The sequence below is a fragment of the Pestalotiopsis fici genome, assembly GCF_000516985.1.
Source record: "Pestalotiopsis fici W106-1 unplaced genomic scaffold PFICI_Scf_8, whole genome shotgun sequence".
Taxonomy (NCBI): Eukaryota; Fungi; Ascomycota; class Sordariomycetes; order Amphisphaeriales; family Sporocadaceae; genus Pestalotiopsis; species Pestalotiopsis fici.
This window is the reverse complement of record NW_006917098.1, coordinates 573,101-592,300: the sequence shown is the minus strand read 5'-3', so window position 1 is coordinate 592,300 and position 19,200 is coordinate 573,101. Positions and strand designations below refer to the sequence as shown.

Sequence of the window (19,200 nt, the reverse complement as noted above, 5' to 3'; positions counted from 1 at the left end):
TCTCTCTCTCTCTCTCTCTCTCTCTCTCTCTCTCTCTCTCTCTCTCTGTGTGTGTGTGTGTGTGTTTTCTTTTTTTTTTTTTTTCCAATTCAAAGTGAACACTTTTCCGCAAGAATTGAATTTAAATTTTGTATGGTTCTCTTTGAGACCATAGGTCCTCCGATAGCCCCAGGTAAAAGCTGCTTGTATTGCTTATCACCGTTTCTTAATTTTCAAGTCCGTAGGCTGTTAGTACAAAGGTCTCTGGTCAAGTAGTAATAGTTCAAAATACGCCAGTATTTATCTTTTCTTGTTCTCCTGAAAATGGACCATGTATCTAGTCAACATCAAGAACTGGGAGTCCATTTTCAATTGCCACGCCAAGCCCCATTTCTTCCACCGCCTTGGTTGCCAACTCTTGCCGCAACCGAGCAGCTTCCTCTTCTTGTACCAAGATAAAATCATATGTTAACAAACGCGTCCCGGCTTTCACATTGTACTTTTGGGCAATCGTGTCGTCTACAGTGCCCAGGTCGACAATCAAGCTCTCCTTGACACCAAAAACGGGATCCGACGTCTCATACGGATCACCTCGAGGGTACAGCGCCGTAATCAGTGGATCCCAGCCCGGCTTGCGCAGCATGAAATGGATATGACCAGGCCGATTGGGATGCCGATGTAAATGGGTCAGCATGGAACCCACGGGGCCGTCCATGGGGATGGGGTAAGGCACCGGCACGACGGCGGTGAAGTAAAAAAGACCGTCGTCGTCGCTGCGCAGCACGGCGCGCCCGTCGGGCTGGTCGCGGTGCGGGTTCTGCACGTCATAGAAGCCATGAGCATCGCCCTCCCACACGTCGGCCACCACGCCCGGGATCGGGCGCCCGCTGGCATCGCGGACCGTGGCCAGGACAAACAGCTTTGCGGCCTCCTCGTCGTGGTGTAGCGTGTAGCCATTATCGGCGACGGGGGCGTCGTGGGTGTGAAACGGTCCCAGAACGGTGCCCTCGGTGGCGTTGCCGTGGCGCGGGTGGTTGATGGCGTCCACCAAGAGGCTCACGCCTAAGGTGTCTGATAGCAAGATCATTTCCGCACGGAGGTCATTGCTGATCTGGCCGGCGGCGGTCAGGAAATCGATGCCCGTCTGCCATTCCGTCGTGGTGAGGCGTGTTTCACGCACAAAGTCGTGCAAATGTGAGACCAGTCGGTCAAAAATGTAGCGTGAACGTGCCTGTGGGCATTGATTATTCAATATCTTGACATTGTCGGTGATATTATCCGTGGTCAAGTCCTTCATGGGAGGAATCTCCGACACGGGCTGACAGCGCGACATTTGGACTTTTGAGGGTGTGAAATGACAATATCAGTACACAATGAAAACAAGTTTGTCTTCTTGTTGAAATCATGTATGTCATAGGATCCAACTGAGCTAAATTAATTATATTCTGGAAACTTATGACTTAAATATAGCTACCGCCCAACTTCTAATCCATGCCTAGATGGTCAAACTACCGGTTAAAAGGAGGACGCTTAGTTATAAATTCATAATGATTGCTTGCACGGCACGTGGGGATCAATGTTATGTGGAGAGAGAGAAAGGTTGGGGGTGCCTAGGTAGGTATGTACGTAGTCTTGATTATAGCGAGGGACACCGGCTATACGTATCGGCATGTGGGAAATAGGGAATATTAATATGTGCGTATGACGACTCGTGAGTATTGGATCTGCGGGACCATGATGGGAGGTGGGACAGACTTGGTGGTGGGACGGATTCGATGGGTGGGACGGTGGGACGCGATGGTGGGGAGCAAGGAAACTGAAAGGTTTGGGCGTCAGACCCCCGAAAAGGCCGACCATACATGTGGGACATGATTTGCAAGATGATGACTTTGACAGACTCGTATTTCTGTGTGGTTGACTTTGGGCGCGATGAGTTACGAATGAATAAGATGCAAAAGTAGACATATGGTTATAAGCTTATAGCCAAACTAGTGGTAGAATCTTGTAGTCGTAGATTATCTCATGTAGCAGCAAGCACGCTATGAATACGTTGCAACGTCAAACTGATATATCCTTTTCATCGCCAAACTGAAGTATCCCATGATGGATCCGTCCCAACAAGACCCGGGTTCTTCTCAATGACTGCCTGGATATCTCGGCAAGGAGCCAGCCAAATGATACCCTCATCTCGCTTTTGCGCGAGATATGCGAGCACCTTTTCCATGGCCTCGAGACGCTCGGGTCGTTCCGTCAAGAAAGGATGGAAGAGCAGGGACAAGAATGAGTGTTTCTCAATGGCTTCATCAACCTCCCGAATGTAGCGCTCAACCAGGACGTCGGGAGATTGTGGCGCAGATGGGTATTCGCCCTTCATCTCCCGTAGGCCGGTGAAGCTTTCCATGTAAAAGTATGCATCCACCGTTGCCCACTTGAATGGCAGGACAACCAAGCTATCACCACCTGTGCCATCATTATCCACGGGGATCACGGCGGCATCCTCGGCAGCAGGACTAATGTACTTGAGGCCGTATTGTCGCGCCAGTTTGAGAGTGGAAGTGCCCTTGATCAGCCCGCCTGGAGGGCGGAACCCAGTGTATGACGGTAGTGTTTTGCCATGTAAGGGTAGCTGAATGCCGTGTGGACCGAAACTGCGTTCGAAATTGGCTTCCTCCTCGCCATCACTGAGCTTGTACCACGCCTCGTGTTGCCATGCGTGCCAGCCGATTTCGTGGCCAGCGGCAGCAATTTTGTCGACAATGAAATCGCCATAAATGCCGAGGTTCCAACTTTCGACAAAGTAAGTGACAGATATGTCGTATTTCTTCAACAGTGCCAGGATTTGTGGTATCACCTCGGTGACCGTGTAGTGCTTCCCAACAGGCTTTGATTCCGGCCACAGCTTTCGGTTGAGATCAGCCGCCTCACCCAGGTTGTCGCATGTTACAGCAATGGCAGCTCGAGCTCCGTGGGGCCATTGCGGCTGGTCTCGGGTAGACTCCGCGGGAGAAAGCTTGTTGCTAGCCATCAGCCTTGACTTGTTGAAAGAAATATGCAGCAGGAAAAGTTGTTGCAGTGGTTACAAATTCACATAGTCGGGGGGCCTTGCTATCGGAGAAAATGTCTAGGTACTCTAGGTACCTTACATGGTACATTTCTTTTGGCAGGGGTGTTAATCATTTTAGGGAGCTTGTCTTTTTGCGGGGAGATGGCCCCTGGATTCTTCCCCTAGCACAAGATTGTGGGGAGCACTGATAGCCTATAGTTGTGCAAACCACATTGCCAGGATCAGAGTACCTTTACGCCCCATGATTATCTGTTTATAAGACAAACTTTCCAGCCATTTGAGTTGGGAAAATCATACAAGTTTTCTTTGAGAAAAACGCATAAAAATGGCAGAAACGAGTCCAGAAACCACAAATGTCATCATTATTGGATGTGGACCGACTGGTGCCATGCTATCAGCACAGCTCGGTCGACTAGGTGTATCAAACATCTGTCTGGATAAAGAGGACGGCATTACCAACGATCCGCGCGGCATTGCTCTTGACGAGGATGGCATACGAGCTGTACAGAGCATCGGTCGCTATGATGATATCTTTACCAGCATTGGACAGTGCATGGGAAAATTCTTCTTCGTCAGTGGTGTGCACAACGACCTTCATCATCCTGCCTTTCTGGCCATGGACTACTCCACGTCCGAGGGAGGGACGGGACACGTTGGTTTCATTTGCCACAAGCAGCCGCACCTCGAAAAGTCCCTGCGAACTGCCTTGCTAGAGTCTTCTTCCAGCCAGCTGAGAGAGCAATGCACATTGACAGCCATCTCTGAAGACTGCGATTGGATTTATGCTACGTACCAAGATGCGAATAGACACACCAAAGTGATCAGAGGCAAGTATCTGGTTGGTGCTGATGGCAAGACTGGATTCACCAGGAAGAAGTACCTGGAAGAAAAAGGCATCTTGATGGTACAATCAACTCAGTTAGTATTATTAATTTATTCATCAGTCTTTCGCGCGAAAAATATGTGGCACGATGCTAACCTAAGCTAGGAGTGCATATGAAGAGACTTGGGTTGCAGTGAATTGGAAGATTTCGCTCCCTACCCCCCAAACGCATCCCGACTTCCCCCTATGGAAACTTGGCTACAGCTCCGAAGACGTATTTGACCTCTTCTTTCCGACAAACTTTAGGTTCCTGTGTAATCACCAACGGCCAGCAGTGTGTGGCCGATTTGGACGGCCGGAAGAAAGGCTGTGGCGGTTCGAATTTGTCGTGAAGAATGGTGAAAATGGACAGGAACTCGTGCAATCCGATCGCCTAAACGACATTTTGCGACCATACTTTACACATCCCGGGAGTCGTTTTGGGTCAGTCCCGTAATACCTTTTCTGCTACCATGCATCTTTAACCGATTTGTTATTAGGCTTCAGGATGTAGTCACGTTTCCTGAAGACTGCATTGAGACGCTTCGTGCCAGCCCTTTCTTGTTTGCCGCAAGAAGCTGCAACAAATGGGCTCTAGGACGGGTATTACTCAGTGGTGATTCAGCTCACGTGTTTCCTCCGTGTAGGTAGATCCTTGGGCTGTGGCTACAAAACGTTTGTACAGACAAAACTGACAGGATACACATAGTTGGAGGGCAAGGACTGGCATCGGGATTTCGAGACGCTTGCTCCTTGGCGTGGCGCCTGAAGATTGCATGTCAGCCGGGATTCCAGCCCTATGAAGCCCTCTTTCAAGCATGGTACCAAGAACGCAAACAGCAGCTGGAGCGGTCGCTGGCAGCCACGGTCGAGAATGGAAGATATGTCACTGAAAGTAATCCCCTCAAGGTGTTTCTTCGTGATACATATCTCTGGGGGTTGCAGTTAATTCCATCCTGGAAACGTCAGCTCGAAATGGGCGCAAGAGCGAGTGGAATGTGCCAATATGAGCCGCAACCTGGTCTACACTTCATTCCCCATCTTCACGGTGGACTACTACTACCACAAGTATACTGTGCGCCACTCGAGCCGGGCTCTCTCGGAGACGAGGCCATCAGGATCGGATTTACCGATGATGAAATCTTTCATCCCGCCAAAAAGGGTCTCTTACAACTAGTTGCATTCGCTTCCAGCGTACAAGAGCTATCAACAGTCTACCGCGAAATCTATGAGGTGGAACGAGAACAAGAACAATCAAATCCGTACCTTGAAGTGTCTGAAACCACCGTCATCGTCATGGACACCAGCGCACAACATCTCCCTTCTACTGAAATCGCCACTCGACTAAAGACAGTCCGCATAGCTAGCGGCAAGGAATTCTCCAGCAGTCCGCTTTGTCGAAATCGCCCTGAACCCCGGTATTACGACGAGTTACGTCTCGTAAAAGAGCTACCCGACAGCAAGTTTGTAGTAGTCAGGCCGGACCGCTTCGTCTTTGCTGCCTGCAAATCCAAAGACGAGCTGATCTATGCTATAAAGGCTATTCAACCCATCCTGCATGGAGAAGATTTTCGTTTGTAAATTTGGCATTTATATTCACTACAAGACCTTTGATATTAGATATCTTAGTATTATTTTCTCTTTTTTCTTCCCCCAATATTCCAAGCCTATAAACTCCAACTCTGTGACAAGCCTGCGGGGCCCCAAATGTCAAAGACTTGCGGGGACCTGAAGACCTGCGGGGCACTGCTGAACCCAGTATAATTGGCCGGCCGCAAACGGCATATTCGGCATTACAGACGGGGGCTTGCTCCGCGGACTAAGCGGACGACATGGGGTCCGAAATGCCGGATATATAAAGAATACAATTGACACAAACATTGAATTATCATTATTGCATCGTCTATATGAAATCTACCTCGTCTACTATAGTCCAAAGATCAAAACTTACATCATGGAGGCTCTCAAGTCACGATTTCCCGACCTCAAGTTTGCGCCCCTCGTCGACCCAAACAGCCATCCCCATTACCTCTACAGCCCTTTCAACCCCTCCACGCAGGTCCTCAAGGCGGGACATGCCAAGGATCCCGGCCGCCGCCCCTTTGACGTGGACACGGTATTCGAAAAAGATGTCGCTGTGGAAATGAGGGACAAGGTCAAGCTCTACACGGATGTGTTTCGAGCCACGAGTTCAGATGATAGCAATGGAAAAGTCCCTGCCCTGATTCAATGGAGTCCGTACGGCAAAAGTGGAGGTAAGAACACTTTCCTCGAGAAATATTTTGTGTTGATGGAAACGTTCTTGTCCTTGTTTTACTAACTTTGCTGTTCAAGGTGCCCAAACCTATGATGTTATGGGCCCGTTCCGCTGTGGTGTCCCCTTGGACAAAACATCCGGGTATGAGAAATTCGAGGCCTTGGATCCCGCAGAGTGGTGCACCAGGGGCTATGCCATTATCAACATTGATGCCAGAGGCGCGGGAGACTCGGAAGGAGATATTGTTTTCTGGGGAGAACAAGTGCGTGTACCTTTCATTTGTGAGCAACTATGAACAAGATGACTGACTGGTCGTGAATTCTTAAAGGAGGCAATGGACATGTACGACACGGTCGAGTGGGCCTCCAAGCAGCCATGGTGCAACGGCTCCGTCGCTTTCGCCGGCAACTCGTGGCTCGCTATAGCCCAAATCAACCTTGCGTCGAGGTTCAGCCACCCCGCTCTCAAGGCACTCGCGCCCATGGAGGCCATGACGGATCCTTACCGAGACCAAATGGGGCGAGGTGGTATTCCTCGTGCGCCTTTTATGCGGATGATTAGTGCTGGACTTGCCGGTAATTATTGATTCCGTTTGGATACTTCACATCGTAATCCGTCTCTAACCATGACTTAGGAAAGGGTGGGATTGAAGACGCTGCGTCTTACCTGGAGAAGAATCCATTGTTTGATGACTACTGGGCCACAAAGGTGATTCACGTGGAGAATATCGACGTGCCGCTCTACCTTACTGCGTCATTTTCCACGGGCATACATTCTCGGGGCTCATTTGAGACTTTTCAACGAGCCAAGACTCCTCTCAAGTGGCTTAGAGTGCACCCTTATCAAGAATGTACGTTACTTGGAAAAGCAATACTTTTGCTGCCTGAATGTAGTATATTCTAATCATGCTGTGTAGGGTCGGATCTTTATCGACCTGAGATCAATGACGAACTGCAGTCCTTTTTCGACAAGTACTGCAAGGGGGTCGACAACGACTGGGAGACTACACCCAAGTTTCGACTCTCGTTGCTCGGGTTTGGAGAAAGCCCGGCCAAGACCATTGTCGAGCGCCCCGAGAAGAGCTGGCCAGTTCCTGGCACGGAGCTCCGCACCTACTTTCTCGACGCAGACTCGCACTCCTTGTCCTCCTCGAGGCCCGAGAAGGAGTCCGTCACGAGCCATGATGCGCATCACTTGACGGACAGCTCCAACTTTTCTGTGCACTTTGACACTTATACTGAACTCGCCGGATATCCCACTGCCAAGCTTTGGATGTCCTGTGACGAGCACGATGACATGGATGTCCACGTTCAGATTCAAAAGATTGCAAAGGATGGCAGTACGCTCAAGAGTCTCAACTACGAGTGTCCCGTGCCAGAGCCGCAAGTCCCAGACACAAATGTCGCCAAGTTCCTTGGACCAGATGGCATGCTCCGGGCGAGTCACCGAGTGTCCAAGGTAGTGGTGGACGGCACCGTGCAGTACACGCACGAAAAGGCTGAAAAGATTACCCCAGGTCAAATTGTGGAGTTGGAAATTCCTCTGTGGCCGATCGGAATGGTCTTTGAGGCTGGCGAGGGAATCTTGTTGCGAGTTGCCGGGCATGACCTTCGCCTGCCCGAGGTGGAGTTGTTAAGGACAAATGTTCCAGTGGATGAAAACAAGGGACGGCATAAAATCCATACTGGAGGCAAGTGGGAAAGCTCCTTGGTGGTGCCCGTGATTGCAGAGAGCAAACGGGATTGAGATTCATCCAGACAGCTCAGTCACCTGTACTTTAATAAATGATAGGAATAAGCAGCTATCTGTAGCTGAAATACTTGCATAACGGCCGTCGTAATCATATTTGAGGGCACAATAATAGGTCGTCTCATGGGTAAGGTAGTGAGTGATGCGAGAGGTCTGGTGACCATAATGAGATACTTGCGAAAAGGTAATAAATCTATACAGATGTCGAGTATTTACAGTAATTGGAGGGTTAAAAAATGACAAAAAAGATCGATGACTCTAAGTGGTTCGTTTGATTCGAACGAGCCCCCTCCCAAACTACCCTCTCGTCAGATCGGAGAGAATCTGTATTTTCACCTGGGTGGCCACTACACTCAAGAGCTTTTTTCTTACCGCTCGGCCATTGGACCTTGTGTTCTTGTGGTTGAGGATTTTCCTCTTTTTTACACTGATAACGTCTTCACCATTCAATCTACACTGCATGGCGTTTGAAGCATTGCTGAGATTTTCTCGCGCTGAATATGTCATATTCTGTAACAGTCATTATGACCGAGTACTGCTCTCACCATGTATTACCAATGCCTAGAATACAGTCTACTCTGGACTCGTCTACAAGTACAAGCCCTCCGGCTCACCCTCTTGCTTCGTCTTCATGACTCTCTCGCGAGCAGATCGGAAATCTGCCATCTGCACTCTCATACGTCGCTCACGCAGAGCCATCAAACCAGCCTCGGAGCAAATGGCCTTGATATCGGCACCAGAGAGATCATCCTTCTGTGAAATAAACTCGTCCAGGTCGACATCCTCATTCAAGCTCATCTTTGATGTGTGCAGGTTGAAGATCTTGCGCTTGGTGTTTTGGTCAGGGTTCTCGAATAGAATCTTTCTGTCGATACGGCCAGGTCGAATAAGAGCAGGGTCGAGCGACTCGATCTTGTTCGTGGCCATGATGACCTTGACATCGCCACGGTCATCGAAACCGTCTAGCTGGTTGAGAAGTTCCAGCATAGTTCTTTGAATTTCACGTTCTCCGCCAGAGGTTGAGTCGTAACGTTTTGTACCAATAGCATCGATCTCATCAATGAAAACAATGGAAGGGGCGTTCTCAGCGGCAACCTGGAATAGTTGTCGTACCAGTCGGGGACCATCACCAAGGTATTTCTGAATCAACTCGGAACCCACAATACGCAGGAACGTGGCCGATGTCTGATTGGCAACAGCCTTGGCCAAAAGTGTCTTTCCTGTACCTGGAGCACCGTAGAGAATGACACCCTTGGGAGGCTTGATACCCATCTCTTCGTACAGCTCGGGATGCAGCAATGGCAGTTCGACCGACTCGCGCACTTCCTGAATCTGCTGCTCCAGACCACCAATGTCAGCATACGACTCAGTCGGTGCCTTGTCGAGCTTCATGACGTTGACGGCGGGGTCCGCATCATCAGTCAACACGCCGACAATGGAGACGCTCTTGTGGTGTAGTAAGACGGAAGCGCCAGGCTCCAGCAAGTCCTTGTCGACGAAACTCATGATGCTAACATAGTATTCGGGGCCGGTAGTGCTGGATACAATGGCGTGGTCGTCATCGATCATTTCCTCCAAAGTTCCTACGCCCATGGGGCTACCGCGCATGTCGTCGACCCGACCACGTTCGTCGGCGTTTCGGTCGCCAGCATCGAGCTCTGAAGCAGCGGGGCCAGCGGCATCCTTGGCAGTCTTTGCCTTGCGAAGGCGTTCTTGATTCTCGACGTATTCCTCCTCGAGAAGAAGATGATCGTGGATTCTCTGCATGCGTAGAAGTCGGAGCTTGCATCGACTGGTGGGATAGACGGCGGGGAGCTTGGCGGCAGCAGAGGAACCTCCCTGCTTTCTCTTCTTGCGACCGACGCGGGTGGTAGGGCGCGGCGGGGGTTCGTACTTGGGCTTGTCCTTCTGTTGATGATGGAAAGAGTGGTCAGCAAGCTGAGCTCGAAGTCGCTGACGATGATGAGCGCCGTGTGGAACATACCTTCTTGTCCTTGTCATCTCTGTCACCGGGGCCACCGCCACCCATGCCAGATTGGTTTTGACCCTATTCCGGAATCATTGATTAGCACATCGAGCGGTGTGTTGTAATGATGGATTTGGTAAATTACCATCTTGGCGATGTGAGGACTGGTATCGAATCAACTATCCACGAGGCTGCACTGGTTGAACGGTTCGGGGGATAAATCGAGGATTTGGGTAAATGCAATTGCAGTGATGAATACTTCACTGCAAATATTACCAAAAAGCCCCCAGTTGAAGACCTGTTGGTGGGTGTGTTGTAGTTTGGCTGATGAAGGAAGTTGTTGATGTTGGGAGTTGATTAAGGCAAGAGGCCGAAGCCAGAGGTGCTGTGCTGAGAAGCTCCAGCGGAATCGATGACAGTGCTTGCAAGCAGCTACCTACGACCAGTGAGTGCCGTAATCAGGCGGCAGACTGGAGACGACGCGCCAGGCTTGAGCTGACTAAGTACGTATCTTTTTTATGCTTGAGGCTGAAGCTTGATGGACATGTGGTTCAGCACTGTGGCGCCCATGAGACTCAACTGGCGCATGAAATGCAAAGCCAAATTGTGCTGCTGTCCAAGTAGATAGCTAATCTTATGCATGATTTGTTCAGCCGGGATTATCCGGCTCCAGGCCAATCAGAACAAGGGCCCGAGCATTCACCCGAGCTAGCACTGGCTTTGGGCTTGTGCAACCTGGGTCAAGAAACATCGTCAAGTTTGACAGCTGCTCTTTGACTGCTGTAAATAATAGTACTCATCCTTTTTTCAGGGCCCCGTCGATCTCAACCGTTCCCATCAACGGTCTACGCACTGCAGATTCGTCTTGACTGACGCCGTCTGCTGCATCTCCCATCAACTTCGACACTTTTCGAGCCGTTCCTACTTCATTTCACACATCTCAAGATGCAGGCTTTCTCGAGACAGCTTCGCAGCTCGGGTGCAGCTACTCTGCGCCAGCTCTCCCGCCGCGCATACAGCGCCAATGCCTCTCCCTACGCCGCCACCATTGAGAACCTGCGCATCAACGGCGACACCAAGGTCCTCTTCCAGGGTTTTACAGGAAAGCAGGGAACGTGAGTTGCTTATCTATCTCTGCCCTTTTCCCCAGAGCAGAGCATTGCCCTGCCAAGTCCATCCCTGCTAACGTGTTGCGGCTTTTCAGTTTCCACGCCCAGCAAGCTATCGAATACGGTAAATACACTTTCGCGACGCGCCACCCATCCATCGAACGTCATCATCTGACTTGAATGAATAAAATAGGTACCAAGGTTGTTGGTGGCACAAATCCCAAGAAGGCCGGCCAGGAGCACCTTGGTCTCCCAGTCTTTGGCAATGTTAGCGAGGCCGTGAAGGAGACTGGCGCCACTGCCACTGCCATCTTTGTTCCGTAAGCTCTCGTTCTCATGTGATGGCGTTACCGTGCCGTGAAAAGACCTGCTGAACTGACATGAAACGTCAGTCCCCCATTGGCCGCTGCCGGTATCGAGGAGGCCATCGCCGCCGAGATCCCCCTAGTTGTTTGCATCACGGAAGGTATTCCGCAGCACGGTAAGTACATTTGCGCAATCCAATAAATCTGCCCAACATCTGTAGGTTTGCGGGCTAACACATGGTATCAGACATGGTCCGCATCACTTCCATGCTGAAGTCCCAGTCGAAAACCCGTCTCGTCGGCCCCAACTGCCCCGGTATCATTGCCCCTGGCCAGTGCAAGATCGGTATCATGCCTGGTTTCATCCACAAGCGCGGCCGCATCGGTATCGTGTCGCGATCCGGCACCCTGACCTACGAGGCTGTCAACCAGACCACCCAGGAGGGTCTTGGCCAGTCGCTGGTCGTTGGTATTGGTGGTGACCCCTTCTCGGGTACCAACTTCATTGACTGCCTCAACGTTTTCCTCAAGGACGAGGAGACTGACGGTATCATCATGATTGGTGAGATTGGTGGATCCGCTGAGGAGGATGCTGCCGACTTCCTGCTGGCAAACAACACCAGTGGAGTCGACGGAAAGGGCAAGCCCGTTGTCAGCTTCATCGCTGGTATCTCTGCTCCCCCGGGACGTCGCATGGGTCACGCCGGTGCCATTGTCAGCGGCGGCAAGGGTGGTGCCGACAGCAAGATCAAGGCTCTTGAGGCTGCTGGCGTCGTTGTGGAGAGGAGCCCGGCTGGCTTGGGCCGCGCCATGCGCGAGCAATTCGTCAAGCGCGACCTGTTGTAAAACACTACTACATCATTGGACGAGGCTGGCTGAATCGTTTGCAAAGGAGGGGAAGAAGGCCTGGGTTGGATTGGGAATCTGTGTATATCCGAACACTTGGTGTGGGAGCATGCATGCGTCGCGAATCTGTGTGCCTGATCTGACGACAAACAGAGTCACGGCCATGGTCGGGCAACTTGCATGCTACATCGAGAAACAGTTGTCATGTGTTGGCGTCTTTTTTTCTATCAACTCTCATAGACGGAGGTGGCAACGGCAGTGCATTGTATCAAACTTGTAGTGATCATAAAGAAAATATGCCCAATCTTCTTTGTCCGCCGCATTTGAGAATGGATATCTGCTTGCGTCGGCTGCATGTACATGCGTCCGTCTCAGTGCCAGTTTCACCGCTGAATTCGAGCACATGTCATTTCACCCAGCCTTTTGGAGACAGATGTGCCTATGAGGCGGGAAGCAACAGCATCGTCAGCCTGAAATAATGGGGACAAAGCATGTCCCTGCAGCACACCATTGGCCAACTGTAGGCGGTGACTGCCGCTGGCCTGGATGGTATACTTGATTTGGAGTATGGATGGCAGCTATCCGATTCTGCCGCATCTGAAAACATGATCAAGCAAAAATGATGAATCAAACGCCGGCTTTCTTGTCTTTTTCGCTTTTTTCTCTCCTTATTTTCTTTCGTTTAGATCTCCATCACCGTATAGCTCGATTCTATTTCTGTTATCGTGGAGAATGGTACAAACATTTTGTAAATAAGAATAGCGTAATAAAAACAAAGCAAAATGTCGCATTTGCGGAGGCGTGCATAGCTGCCCAGTCTCGGGGACCATTGCGAATAGTCTCATGCATTCCGCCGTCTTGCTCAATTTGTCATTCTTTGACAAATATTGCGTCATGGCATTTCATGTTTCATGTCGGCGAACAAACGACGCTCTTTGACCAGGTGCGAATACGAGGTTGAAGTACCAATCCATCTCATTGGAGTATCTTATTGGGATCAGCACGTTGTGAGTTCGACATGCTGAGAGGTAAGTGGTAGAGCGAACAAGTATTTTGAAGTTGTGCCTAATACAAGTACATTGCTAGAATTAGTAGACGACTTCTCGACGCTGAATAGGCAACCGGGGGTCTCTAGCGGTTGTTCTGGACATGAAAAAAACATATAAGCCAGTCCTGATTCCACCTCAAGTCAACTTCAAACTTCTCAAACATCACCTTTACCTTGACTCCATTTCTTTTCATGTATTCTATTCTTCATTGTATTAATTTTTGTCCATTCTGTCTTTGAACTTTCATTCGTCAACAACCCGTCTCCTTCAGACTTTCTATTGACCGTTGATTTCTTTTTTCTTCCAATGTATCAACAGAACAGCTCGAACGACTGGTGTAATCCTCGATCAGTTTCTTTCACTTTTCACTGCCGGATCATTGACATATCTTCCAAAACCTATTTCAACATGATCAATCGACCAGCAAGTAGAACTTGCGGCGAGAATGGGCTCTCCTCAAGGCTCAGCTAGAGATGGAGGCGATTTAGATACTTTGCCGAAGACGAGGGACTTCAGGCGTTCACTGGCAACACATGGCAAGTAAGTCGTCATCACAATGCTGGAAACATACTCGAGAGCCAGTGGATTTCCCATCTGACCCCCTACACAATAGGCGCTCGAGACTACACCGACGACGATGCTTCCCAAGATGACCTTTCCCAGAGCCAAGACGCCAGCGATTCTGATTCTGTCGGCGAAGGTCCTTCTCGGGGCCACTTTCCCCAGCGCCAGGTCATAACCAATCCTGAATCTCGAGATGACGATGATGATAACGATAACGCTAAAGAGGTGTTCGACCTGGATACTGAGCAAAAGGCTGCCAAAATCGCATCCGAACAAGACCAGGAGATTTTATCTCTTTACCACAGAGCGCAAGAGAAGGGTCTCAAGCCGGATCCGAGCAAGTTGACGAGAAGAAAAACCATGCATCGACCGCGTCCTGCGCCGCGTAAACAGCCCATATTCCAGATTCCTATTGGATGGTTACAGAAACGCATTCAAAGACACGTTGGAAATGCTATCTACTTACAAGACCGAAAGCTCCACAACTATAAAGATATTGTCATTGGCGAGCCACAGTACAAAGCGCAACTCGCTGATCATCTGCTTTCGTCTTATACACAATCGAGCTGCTCAATCATGATAAGAAGTCGAGAAAGTGCCTGAGGTGTTGAGCATCCGCGACCACTGCTGTGCTGATTTGGCCGCCACAGAGAAGGTATAGTATCCTCCCGACGATAGAATGAACGACGGAATGCTAACACATGAAGCTAACACACCGCTTCTCCTGATGCAAACAGGTCGCAGACTCGACCTGTGCAAAAGTCCGAGTGGGAAGTTCTCGGACGTGACCACACTGCCTCCTCCTGAACAGCCATGTTGGATCCATACGGTCCAGTATGACAATACTGGATACCAATACAACATGAGCTTTTCGACGCGCACTCTCAAGCAGAATCTTGAGAGACACCAAGTTTCGACGTGCCCAGTCTTGCACCCGGATCATCTCGCCGGTCACCTCAGGGCGACGCCAGCCGCCACTCGTCTTTCGTCGGGAAAAGAATCTTCAGTGGAACCTGAAGAACTGTGTAGACGGTGAATTCTGGGAACCACTGGGGCAAGTCGGGCCGCTACACAGATGCAGAACCATCTGGCCACCAACCACTCCACTTGCCCCCTAATTGATGGTTGTCAATTCCGATGCACCCACCACGGCGCCAGTGTGGCCGGCACCTATCACGGGAGGCGCAGCCAGTCCGAGGGATCATGTCTTCGCTCCTCGCCCGGAAACCCGCTCCCCCCCCGCGTCCAAGTATGGAATATTCCCCCCGTTCCATAGCAAGGTGCCCGACAACGGGAAGGTGGTCTGCAATTTGTGCAGCAAGTCGTACAAAGCAGGAGGGATCAAGCACCCGAAATGCCGGTATTGTGCGTTGCGCGCTTTCACAAAGTACGGCCTCACCCTTCACGAAAAGATATGCCCACACCGGAGCATCCCCGATAGCGAGGGCGAGGATAGTGATGGCGAGATCGACTGACGGATCCCGGTCTGGACTCTGGATGGATTTGGCTATGGGCAGTGGCGACAAAGAAGAACTTCGGTCAACTTCATCCTCTTAGGAATGGTATCAATCTGACCTGAAAACCGAATAACAAATGTGCCACTCTAAGTAAGTCATCTAGCAACCAATCTCGTCATACCTGCCCTCGCAGACACCCAACAAAACTCCAAACTGTAGATAACACTCACTTGACATATTGATCCCGCGCTGACCGTCCATAGAAACGCAGCAAAAGACTGCAGATAATGATGCTGATGATGATCAGAGTAAGTTCATATATAAGAAATTGTACGTCTTTAGGAAAACACGCTGATTAGAATGTCTCAAGCATCCAAATTAGACGAGTCCGAGTTCGAGTGGAACTTGGACGAAAGAACCCGCGCCAGACAAGATCGCTACGAGGGGGCAATGAGACAGGGGCCATAGGTCTCGATATCAAAGCCGACGCTATTGAGAAACAAGCAACTGAGTACACCAAGCTGCTCAATGTGCCCGGGTCGAGAAAATGACTTGCGAAGCTCCAAGAAAAGTGCCCAAAGACATTAGCTGTAAGTTCTCCAATTCCTCTTCTCAGCCCCAGCTTCCACTAAGATGCAATCAAGATGGCACAGTGGACGACCTGTGCCCCCCAGTGTAACCTGGCAAGATAAAGGTCAACGAGGAGGTGAAAGATGTCCGAAGGAAAGTCTGAGTTTGCTCAATCACTTCGACCAACTACAAACTTCCATCAACAGACTGTATCCCGGTCCAGATCTGGAGAGCATCTGTCTTGCTTTCAGAACCGACACCAAAACGTCGGTCACACTACTATCATCGTTTAGAACACCAGGTGACATTGGGAATCTGAGTTTCCAGTGCCCGAGGCTCACCATCTGGGCTTGACTGGCAAGTAGAACTTGCCAACCTAGAAGAACCAACCGACAATCCATGGACTGATGGAATAGTCTCGACTTGCCATGCAGAGCGTGGTAGGCAGCCGGTGTAGGTTGATTGTTCACACTTTTCTCTCGATGGCTTCATACTAACATCTTGGATGAAGCGCCTGACCAGGTCGCCTCTATCACTTGGCCTGTGGAATTACCAGCCAAGAAGCGATCGGTACTCGGGACAAGGCACTGCGCGAGGCTTCGGCTGGACTGGGGATGTCCTTCGAGATTGGCTCAATACGCGGCTCTGGTACGGACTACACAAAAGACCAATTTTTGTCATGTTGCACCATCCAGACCGCCGCCGACCGATTGGATCTTTTTCCCCTTTACCCCCCTCACGCAAGCCACAGCAAAGGCATTCGGCTGGACTTGGGATGTCCTCCGCGATTGGCTTAATACGCGGTTATGGTATTATAAACACGACTGCGATTTCTGGGCATTTATATGTGGCCTCCAAAAGAGAGACCTATGTCCTGCTAAGTTACTTTACTGGGTTGGGCATATAACTTGTCGTCGATTGTGAGAGACGCTCGATAAGTCTAATCTCGCAGGACGCAATGTTTCCAACCCGGTAGTGCTGTCCCGAGTCGCCGCCGAAGCAATCGTAGACCGCCGGGGTTTACGACTGTGCCCTGGCGACACCACGCTAATTCCGCTGCGGTTTGCAAGTCAAGAGAACACGGCGCTGTCATGTATACCGGGCTTGCCAACAAGCTCGTGACAGACCCGGACTCTGACCAGGCGGCTATGGACTGGGAGAAGTGCTCAGTCACAATCGATTGTTCGATTACGAACAATTCTGATTACAACCACCACTTAAGCACCCGGGATCACATGGGTCAGGTGTTCCAACTGATCCCGTGGGAGCATCCATTGTGGGAAATCGACCTAGCATTACATCACCAAGCATTCAGAAAACCAGTACTATGCCTCCCTAGGCGACAATCGATCCAATATTTTACGACATTGCAAACCTCCACCACGCTGACGATCCAGGTACTCGGGTAAGTGGTCCTGCCGCCCAGCTACCTACTCATGTTTATTGCTGACCTATTTCTGAAACGAGCAAAGCCCAACGGAATGATGTTGACGGCACCTTCGATTTTCCCCCCTTCACCTGATTCCCTCAATTACACGGCAGGCATTAACATATAAGGAACGAATTTCTCCCTATGTCTGCATCGTGGAATCCTTTCTGAATTGCCATGGATTTAAAACGATGTCGACGGTCATAAACTCATCGAGTCATCCATCAATCATCACTCCATCAATTCATCAACTCAAAGTCTCAGTCTTTCTGTGGATGCCAGAAGAACAAAACCATAATCTAAAATTTTGCGCGCAAGTCTTTTCGTTTCCGTTGAAATGTTATCACGGTCTAACAGCAGTAACAGGCGCTGGTTTCAGCTAATTAAGACACCGGTACAACGTCCCAAGGTTGTCTGGCTCACTGAGATTCAGGGCGCGCATTCTGCAGTGGAAAGCACCTGGTGGCAAGACCGAACAGCTTCCCTTGCAGCGGCTGCGGTGAATCTTCCTTTGCTACTCAGTCAGGTCTCAACCAGCATCGCAAGACCTGCACCATACTGAGGAAGTTCCCCAACGCCAACTTGATGTCGAACTTTATGATGACTATTCACTCCGAGCGCCTGAAGAGAATAAACTACGAGGCCAGCGGTCCATGATTACTACTGCACACAACGAGACACAAGCTGTCCACAACAACCACAGCATGGCTCAACGCACACGACCCAAAGCAGAGATTGATACTCTGCTCTTCCATGTAGATGATACATATCCAACGACGTTGGATACTTCACACAGACCGATCTCATCCATCATCCTGTGGCACACATTTCTCCAGGTCATTCCGCAGGCGCCGTAGAACAGCGCAACACTGGTTTTTGTCTGCACCGCTCTCACCGTAACCTCCCAACTTCAACCTTTGCCCATCTCTTGGCCCCTTCTACAACTTTGTACATCCTCACTTTTGCAACTCTACCCTCACCAATCCCGTGCGTTGAGCAAAAATGGACAGCCCTCAGCAGCGAGGACAAGGACCAGCCAAGAGTGGGCATGGCGCGCCACGAGAAGACACTCGTCGGATTTACATTGTCTCCTTGGTTGTCCCGAGGGTCCGCAGAATTGTGTGTACCAACGTCATTATGGCTTCAACTTCAAGAAACCCCATCTCTGGCTGACTCTGGACCAGTCATTCCAGAAATCTTTGTCATGACATCTAACAACCAGGCTCTGTGTAGAAAAACTGCACATGAAAATGGGAAAGACGTAGCTCACAATATTCCCTAGGTAGCTATTTACATGAGCTTAGGGGTAGGAACTTGTGGTGTGAAGGTCTCGAAGTAAATTAGACTACTGGGACAGCATGAACAACCACCTTCTCGCCGACATCTTCCAGAACATCGATTCGACCATCAGATCAGGAATGAGCAACAAATCAACAGCCTGACAAGCGCCTACGAGGTGCACCAGGTGCTGCGAGTCTACTCTCAACAGCGCGGTGCCAACCACCTGTTGGATCTGACCCATTCACAGACTAGAACTGCACTTCCCCAGCTCACGAAAATGCGCGAAATGTACAAAATACTCTACTATCCCTGCTAGACAATTAGGATCAGGCCGCTTGTTCATGGCAAAAGATTCGGTGAATAGTGCTGGTGGAGGAAGCTGAGTGGTTCTTCCGCGTCAGGATCAGAAGAAGCAGCGCGATCGAGAGCATTGAAATCAGCATTGGACAATATTTTGTCAAGCTTTGAATTCATACGACTATGCACTATATTGGCGAAAATGACAGACTTTGGATGAGATTCAGTTTTGACTTGTATTTTTACTTCTACTTCTACAAGCCCTGAAAGTGCAAGTGACTAACCTAGTAGATACGGAGCACCAGAGAGCAAACTGTTGAAAACCCACGATTTTAGCCTTAAACGCTCACTCTTCCGTGGCTATAATAAGAAAGTTACTCTGTGTTAAATTATATTCTTATTTACAAAATCTTTTT

At 50.0% G+C, this 19,200-nt stretch overlaps 7 protein-coding genes across 7 annotated transcripts; 4 read left to right on the top strand and 3 right to left on the bottom strand.

Moving 5' to 3' along the window:
* Positions 1 to 316: 316 nt before the first annotated feature.
* On the bottom strand, positions 317 to 1,312 carry PFICI_10883 (uncharacterized protein; the record flags this gene model as incomplete). The annotated part of the gene is made up of 1 exon (XM_007839464.1): positions 317 to 1,312. The coding sequence occupies one exon, from the start codon at positions 1,310 to 1,312 to the stop codon at positions 317 to 319; it is 996 nt and encodes a 331-aa protein (XP_007837655.1).
* Positions 1,313 to 2,056: 744 nt separating this feature from the next.
* On the bottom strand, positions 2,057 to 3,004 carry PFICI_10882 (uncharacterized protein; the record flags this gene model as incomplete). Its single annotated transcript, XM_007839463.1, has 1 exon — positions 2,057 to 3,004. The coding sequence occupies one exon, from the start codon at positions 3,002 to 3,004 to the stop codon at positions 2,057 to 2,059; it is 948 nt and encodes a 315-aa protein (XP_007837654.1).
* A 364-nt stretch (positions 3,005 to 3,368) lies between these two features.
* PFICI_10881 (uncharacterized protein) lies at positions 3,369 to 5,486 on the top strand (the record flags this gene model as incomplete). Its single annotated transcript, XM_007839462.1, has 4 exons — positions 3,369 to 3,961; positions 4,032 to 4,349; positions 4,406 to 4,548; positions 4,615 to 5,486. 4 exons carry the CDS (start codon positions 3,369 to 3,371, stop codon positions 5,484 to 5,486), a joined length of 1,926 nt encoding a protein of 641 aa, XP_007837653.1.
* Positions 5,487 to 5,859: 373 nt separating this feature from the next.
* On the top strand, positions 5,860 to 7,908 carry PFICI_10880 (uncharacterized protein; the record flags this gene model as incomplete). The annotated part of the gene is made up of 5 exons (XM_007839461.1): positions 5,860 to 6,160; positions 6,240 to 6,424; positions 6,491 to 6,737; positions 6,797 to 7,012; positions 7,079 to 7,908. 5 exons carry the CDS (start codon positions 5,860 to 5,862, stop codon positions 7,906 to 7,908), a joined length of 1,779 nt encoding a protein of 592 aa, XP_007837652.1.
* A 591-nt stretch (positions 7,909 to 8,499) lies between these two features.
* Positions 8,500 to 9,940, bottom strand: PFICI_10879 (26S protease regulatory subunit 4; the record flags this gene model as incomplete). The annotated part of the gene is made up of 2 exons (XM_007839460.1): positions 8,500 to 9,819; positions 9,896 to 9,940. 2 exons carry the CDS (start codon positions 9,938 to 9,940, stop codon positions 8,500 to 8,502), a joined length of 1,365 nt encoding a protein of 454 aa, XP_007837651.1.
* An 882-nt stretch (positions 9,941 to 10,822) lies between these two features.
* On the top strand, positions 10,823 to 12,137 carry PFICI_10878 (succinyl-CoA ligase [ADP-forming] subunit alpha; the record flags this gene model as incomplete). The annotated part of the gene is made up of 5 exons (XM_007839459.1): positions 10,823 to 10,992; positions 11,082 to 11,110; positions 11,180 to 11,306; positions 11,379 to 11,467; positions 11,539 to 12,137. 5 exons carry the CDS (start codon positions 10,823 to 10,825, stop codon positions 12,135 to 12,137), a joined length of 1,014 nt encoding a protein of 337 aa, XP_007837650.1.
* Positions 12,138 to 13,719: 1,582 nt separating this feature from the next.
* PFICI_10877 (uncharacterized protein) lies at positions 13,720 to 14,557 on the top strand (the record flags this gene model as incomplete). The annotated part of the gene is made up of 3 exons (XM_007839458.1): positions 13,720 to 13,726; positions 13,800 to 14,265; positions 14,488 to 14,557. The coding sequence occupies 3 exons, from the start codon at positions 13,720 to 13,722 to the stop codon at positions 14,555 to 14,557; spliced, it is 543 nt and encodes a 180-aa protein (XP_007837649.1).
* Between the last annotated feature and the right edge of the window lie 4,643 nt (positions 14,558 to 19,200).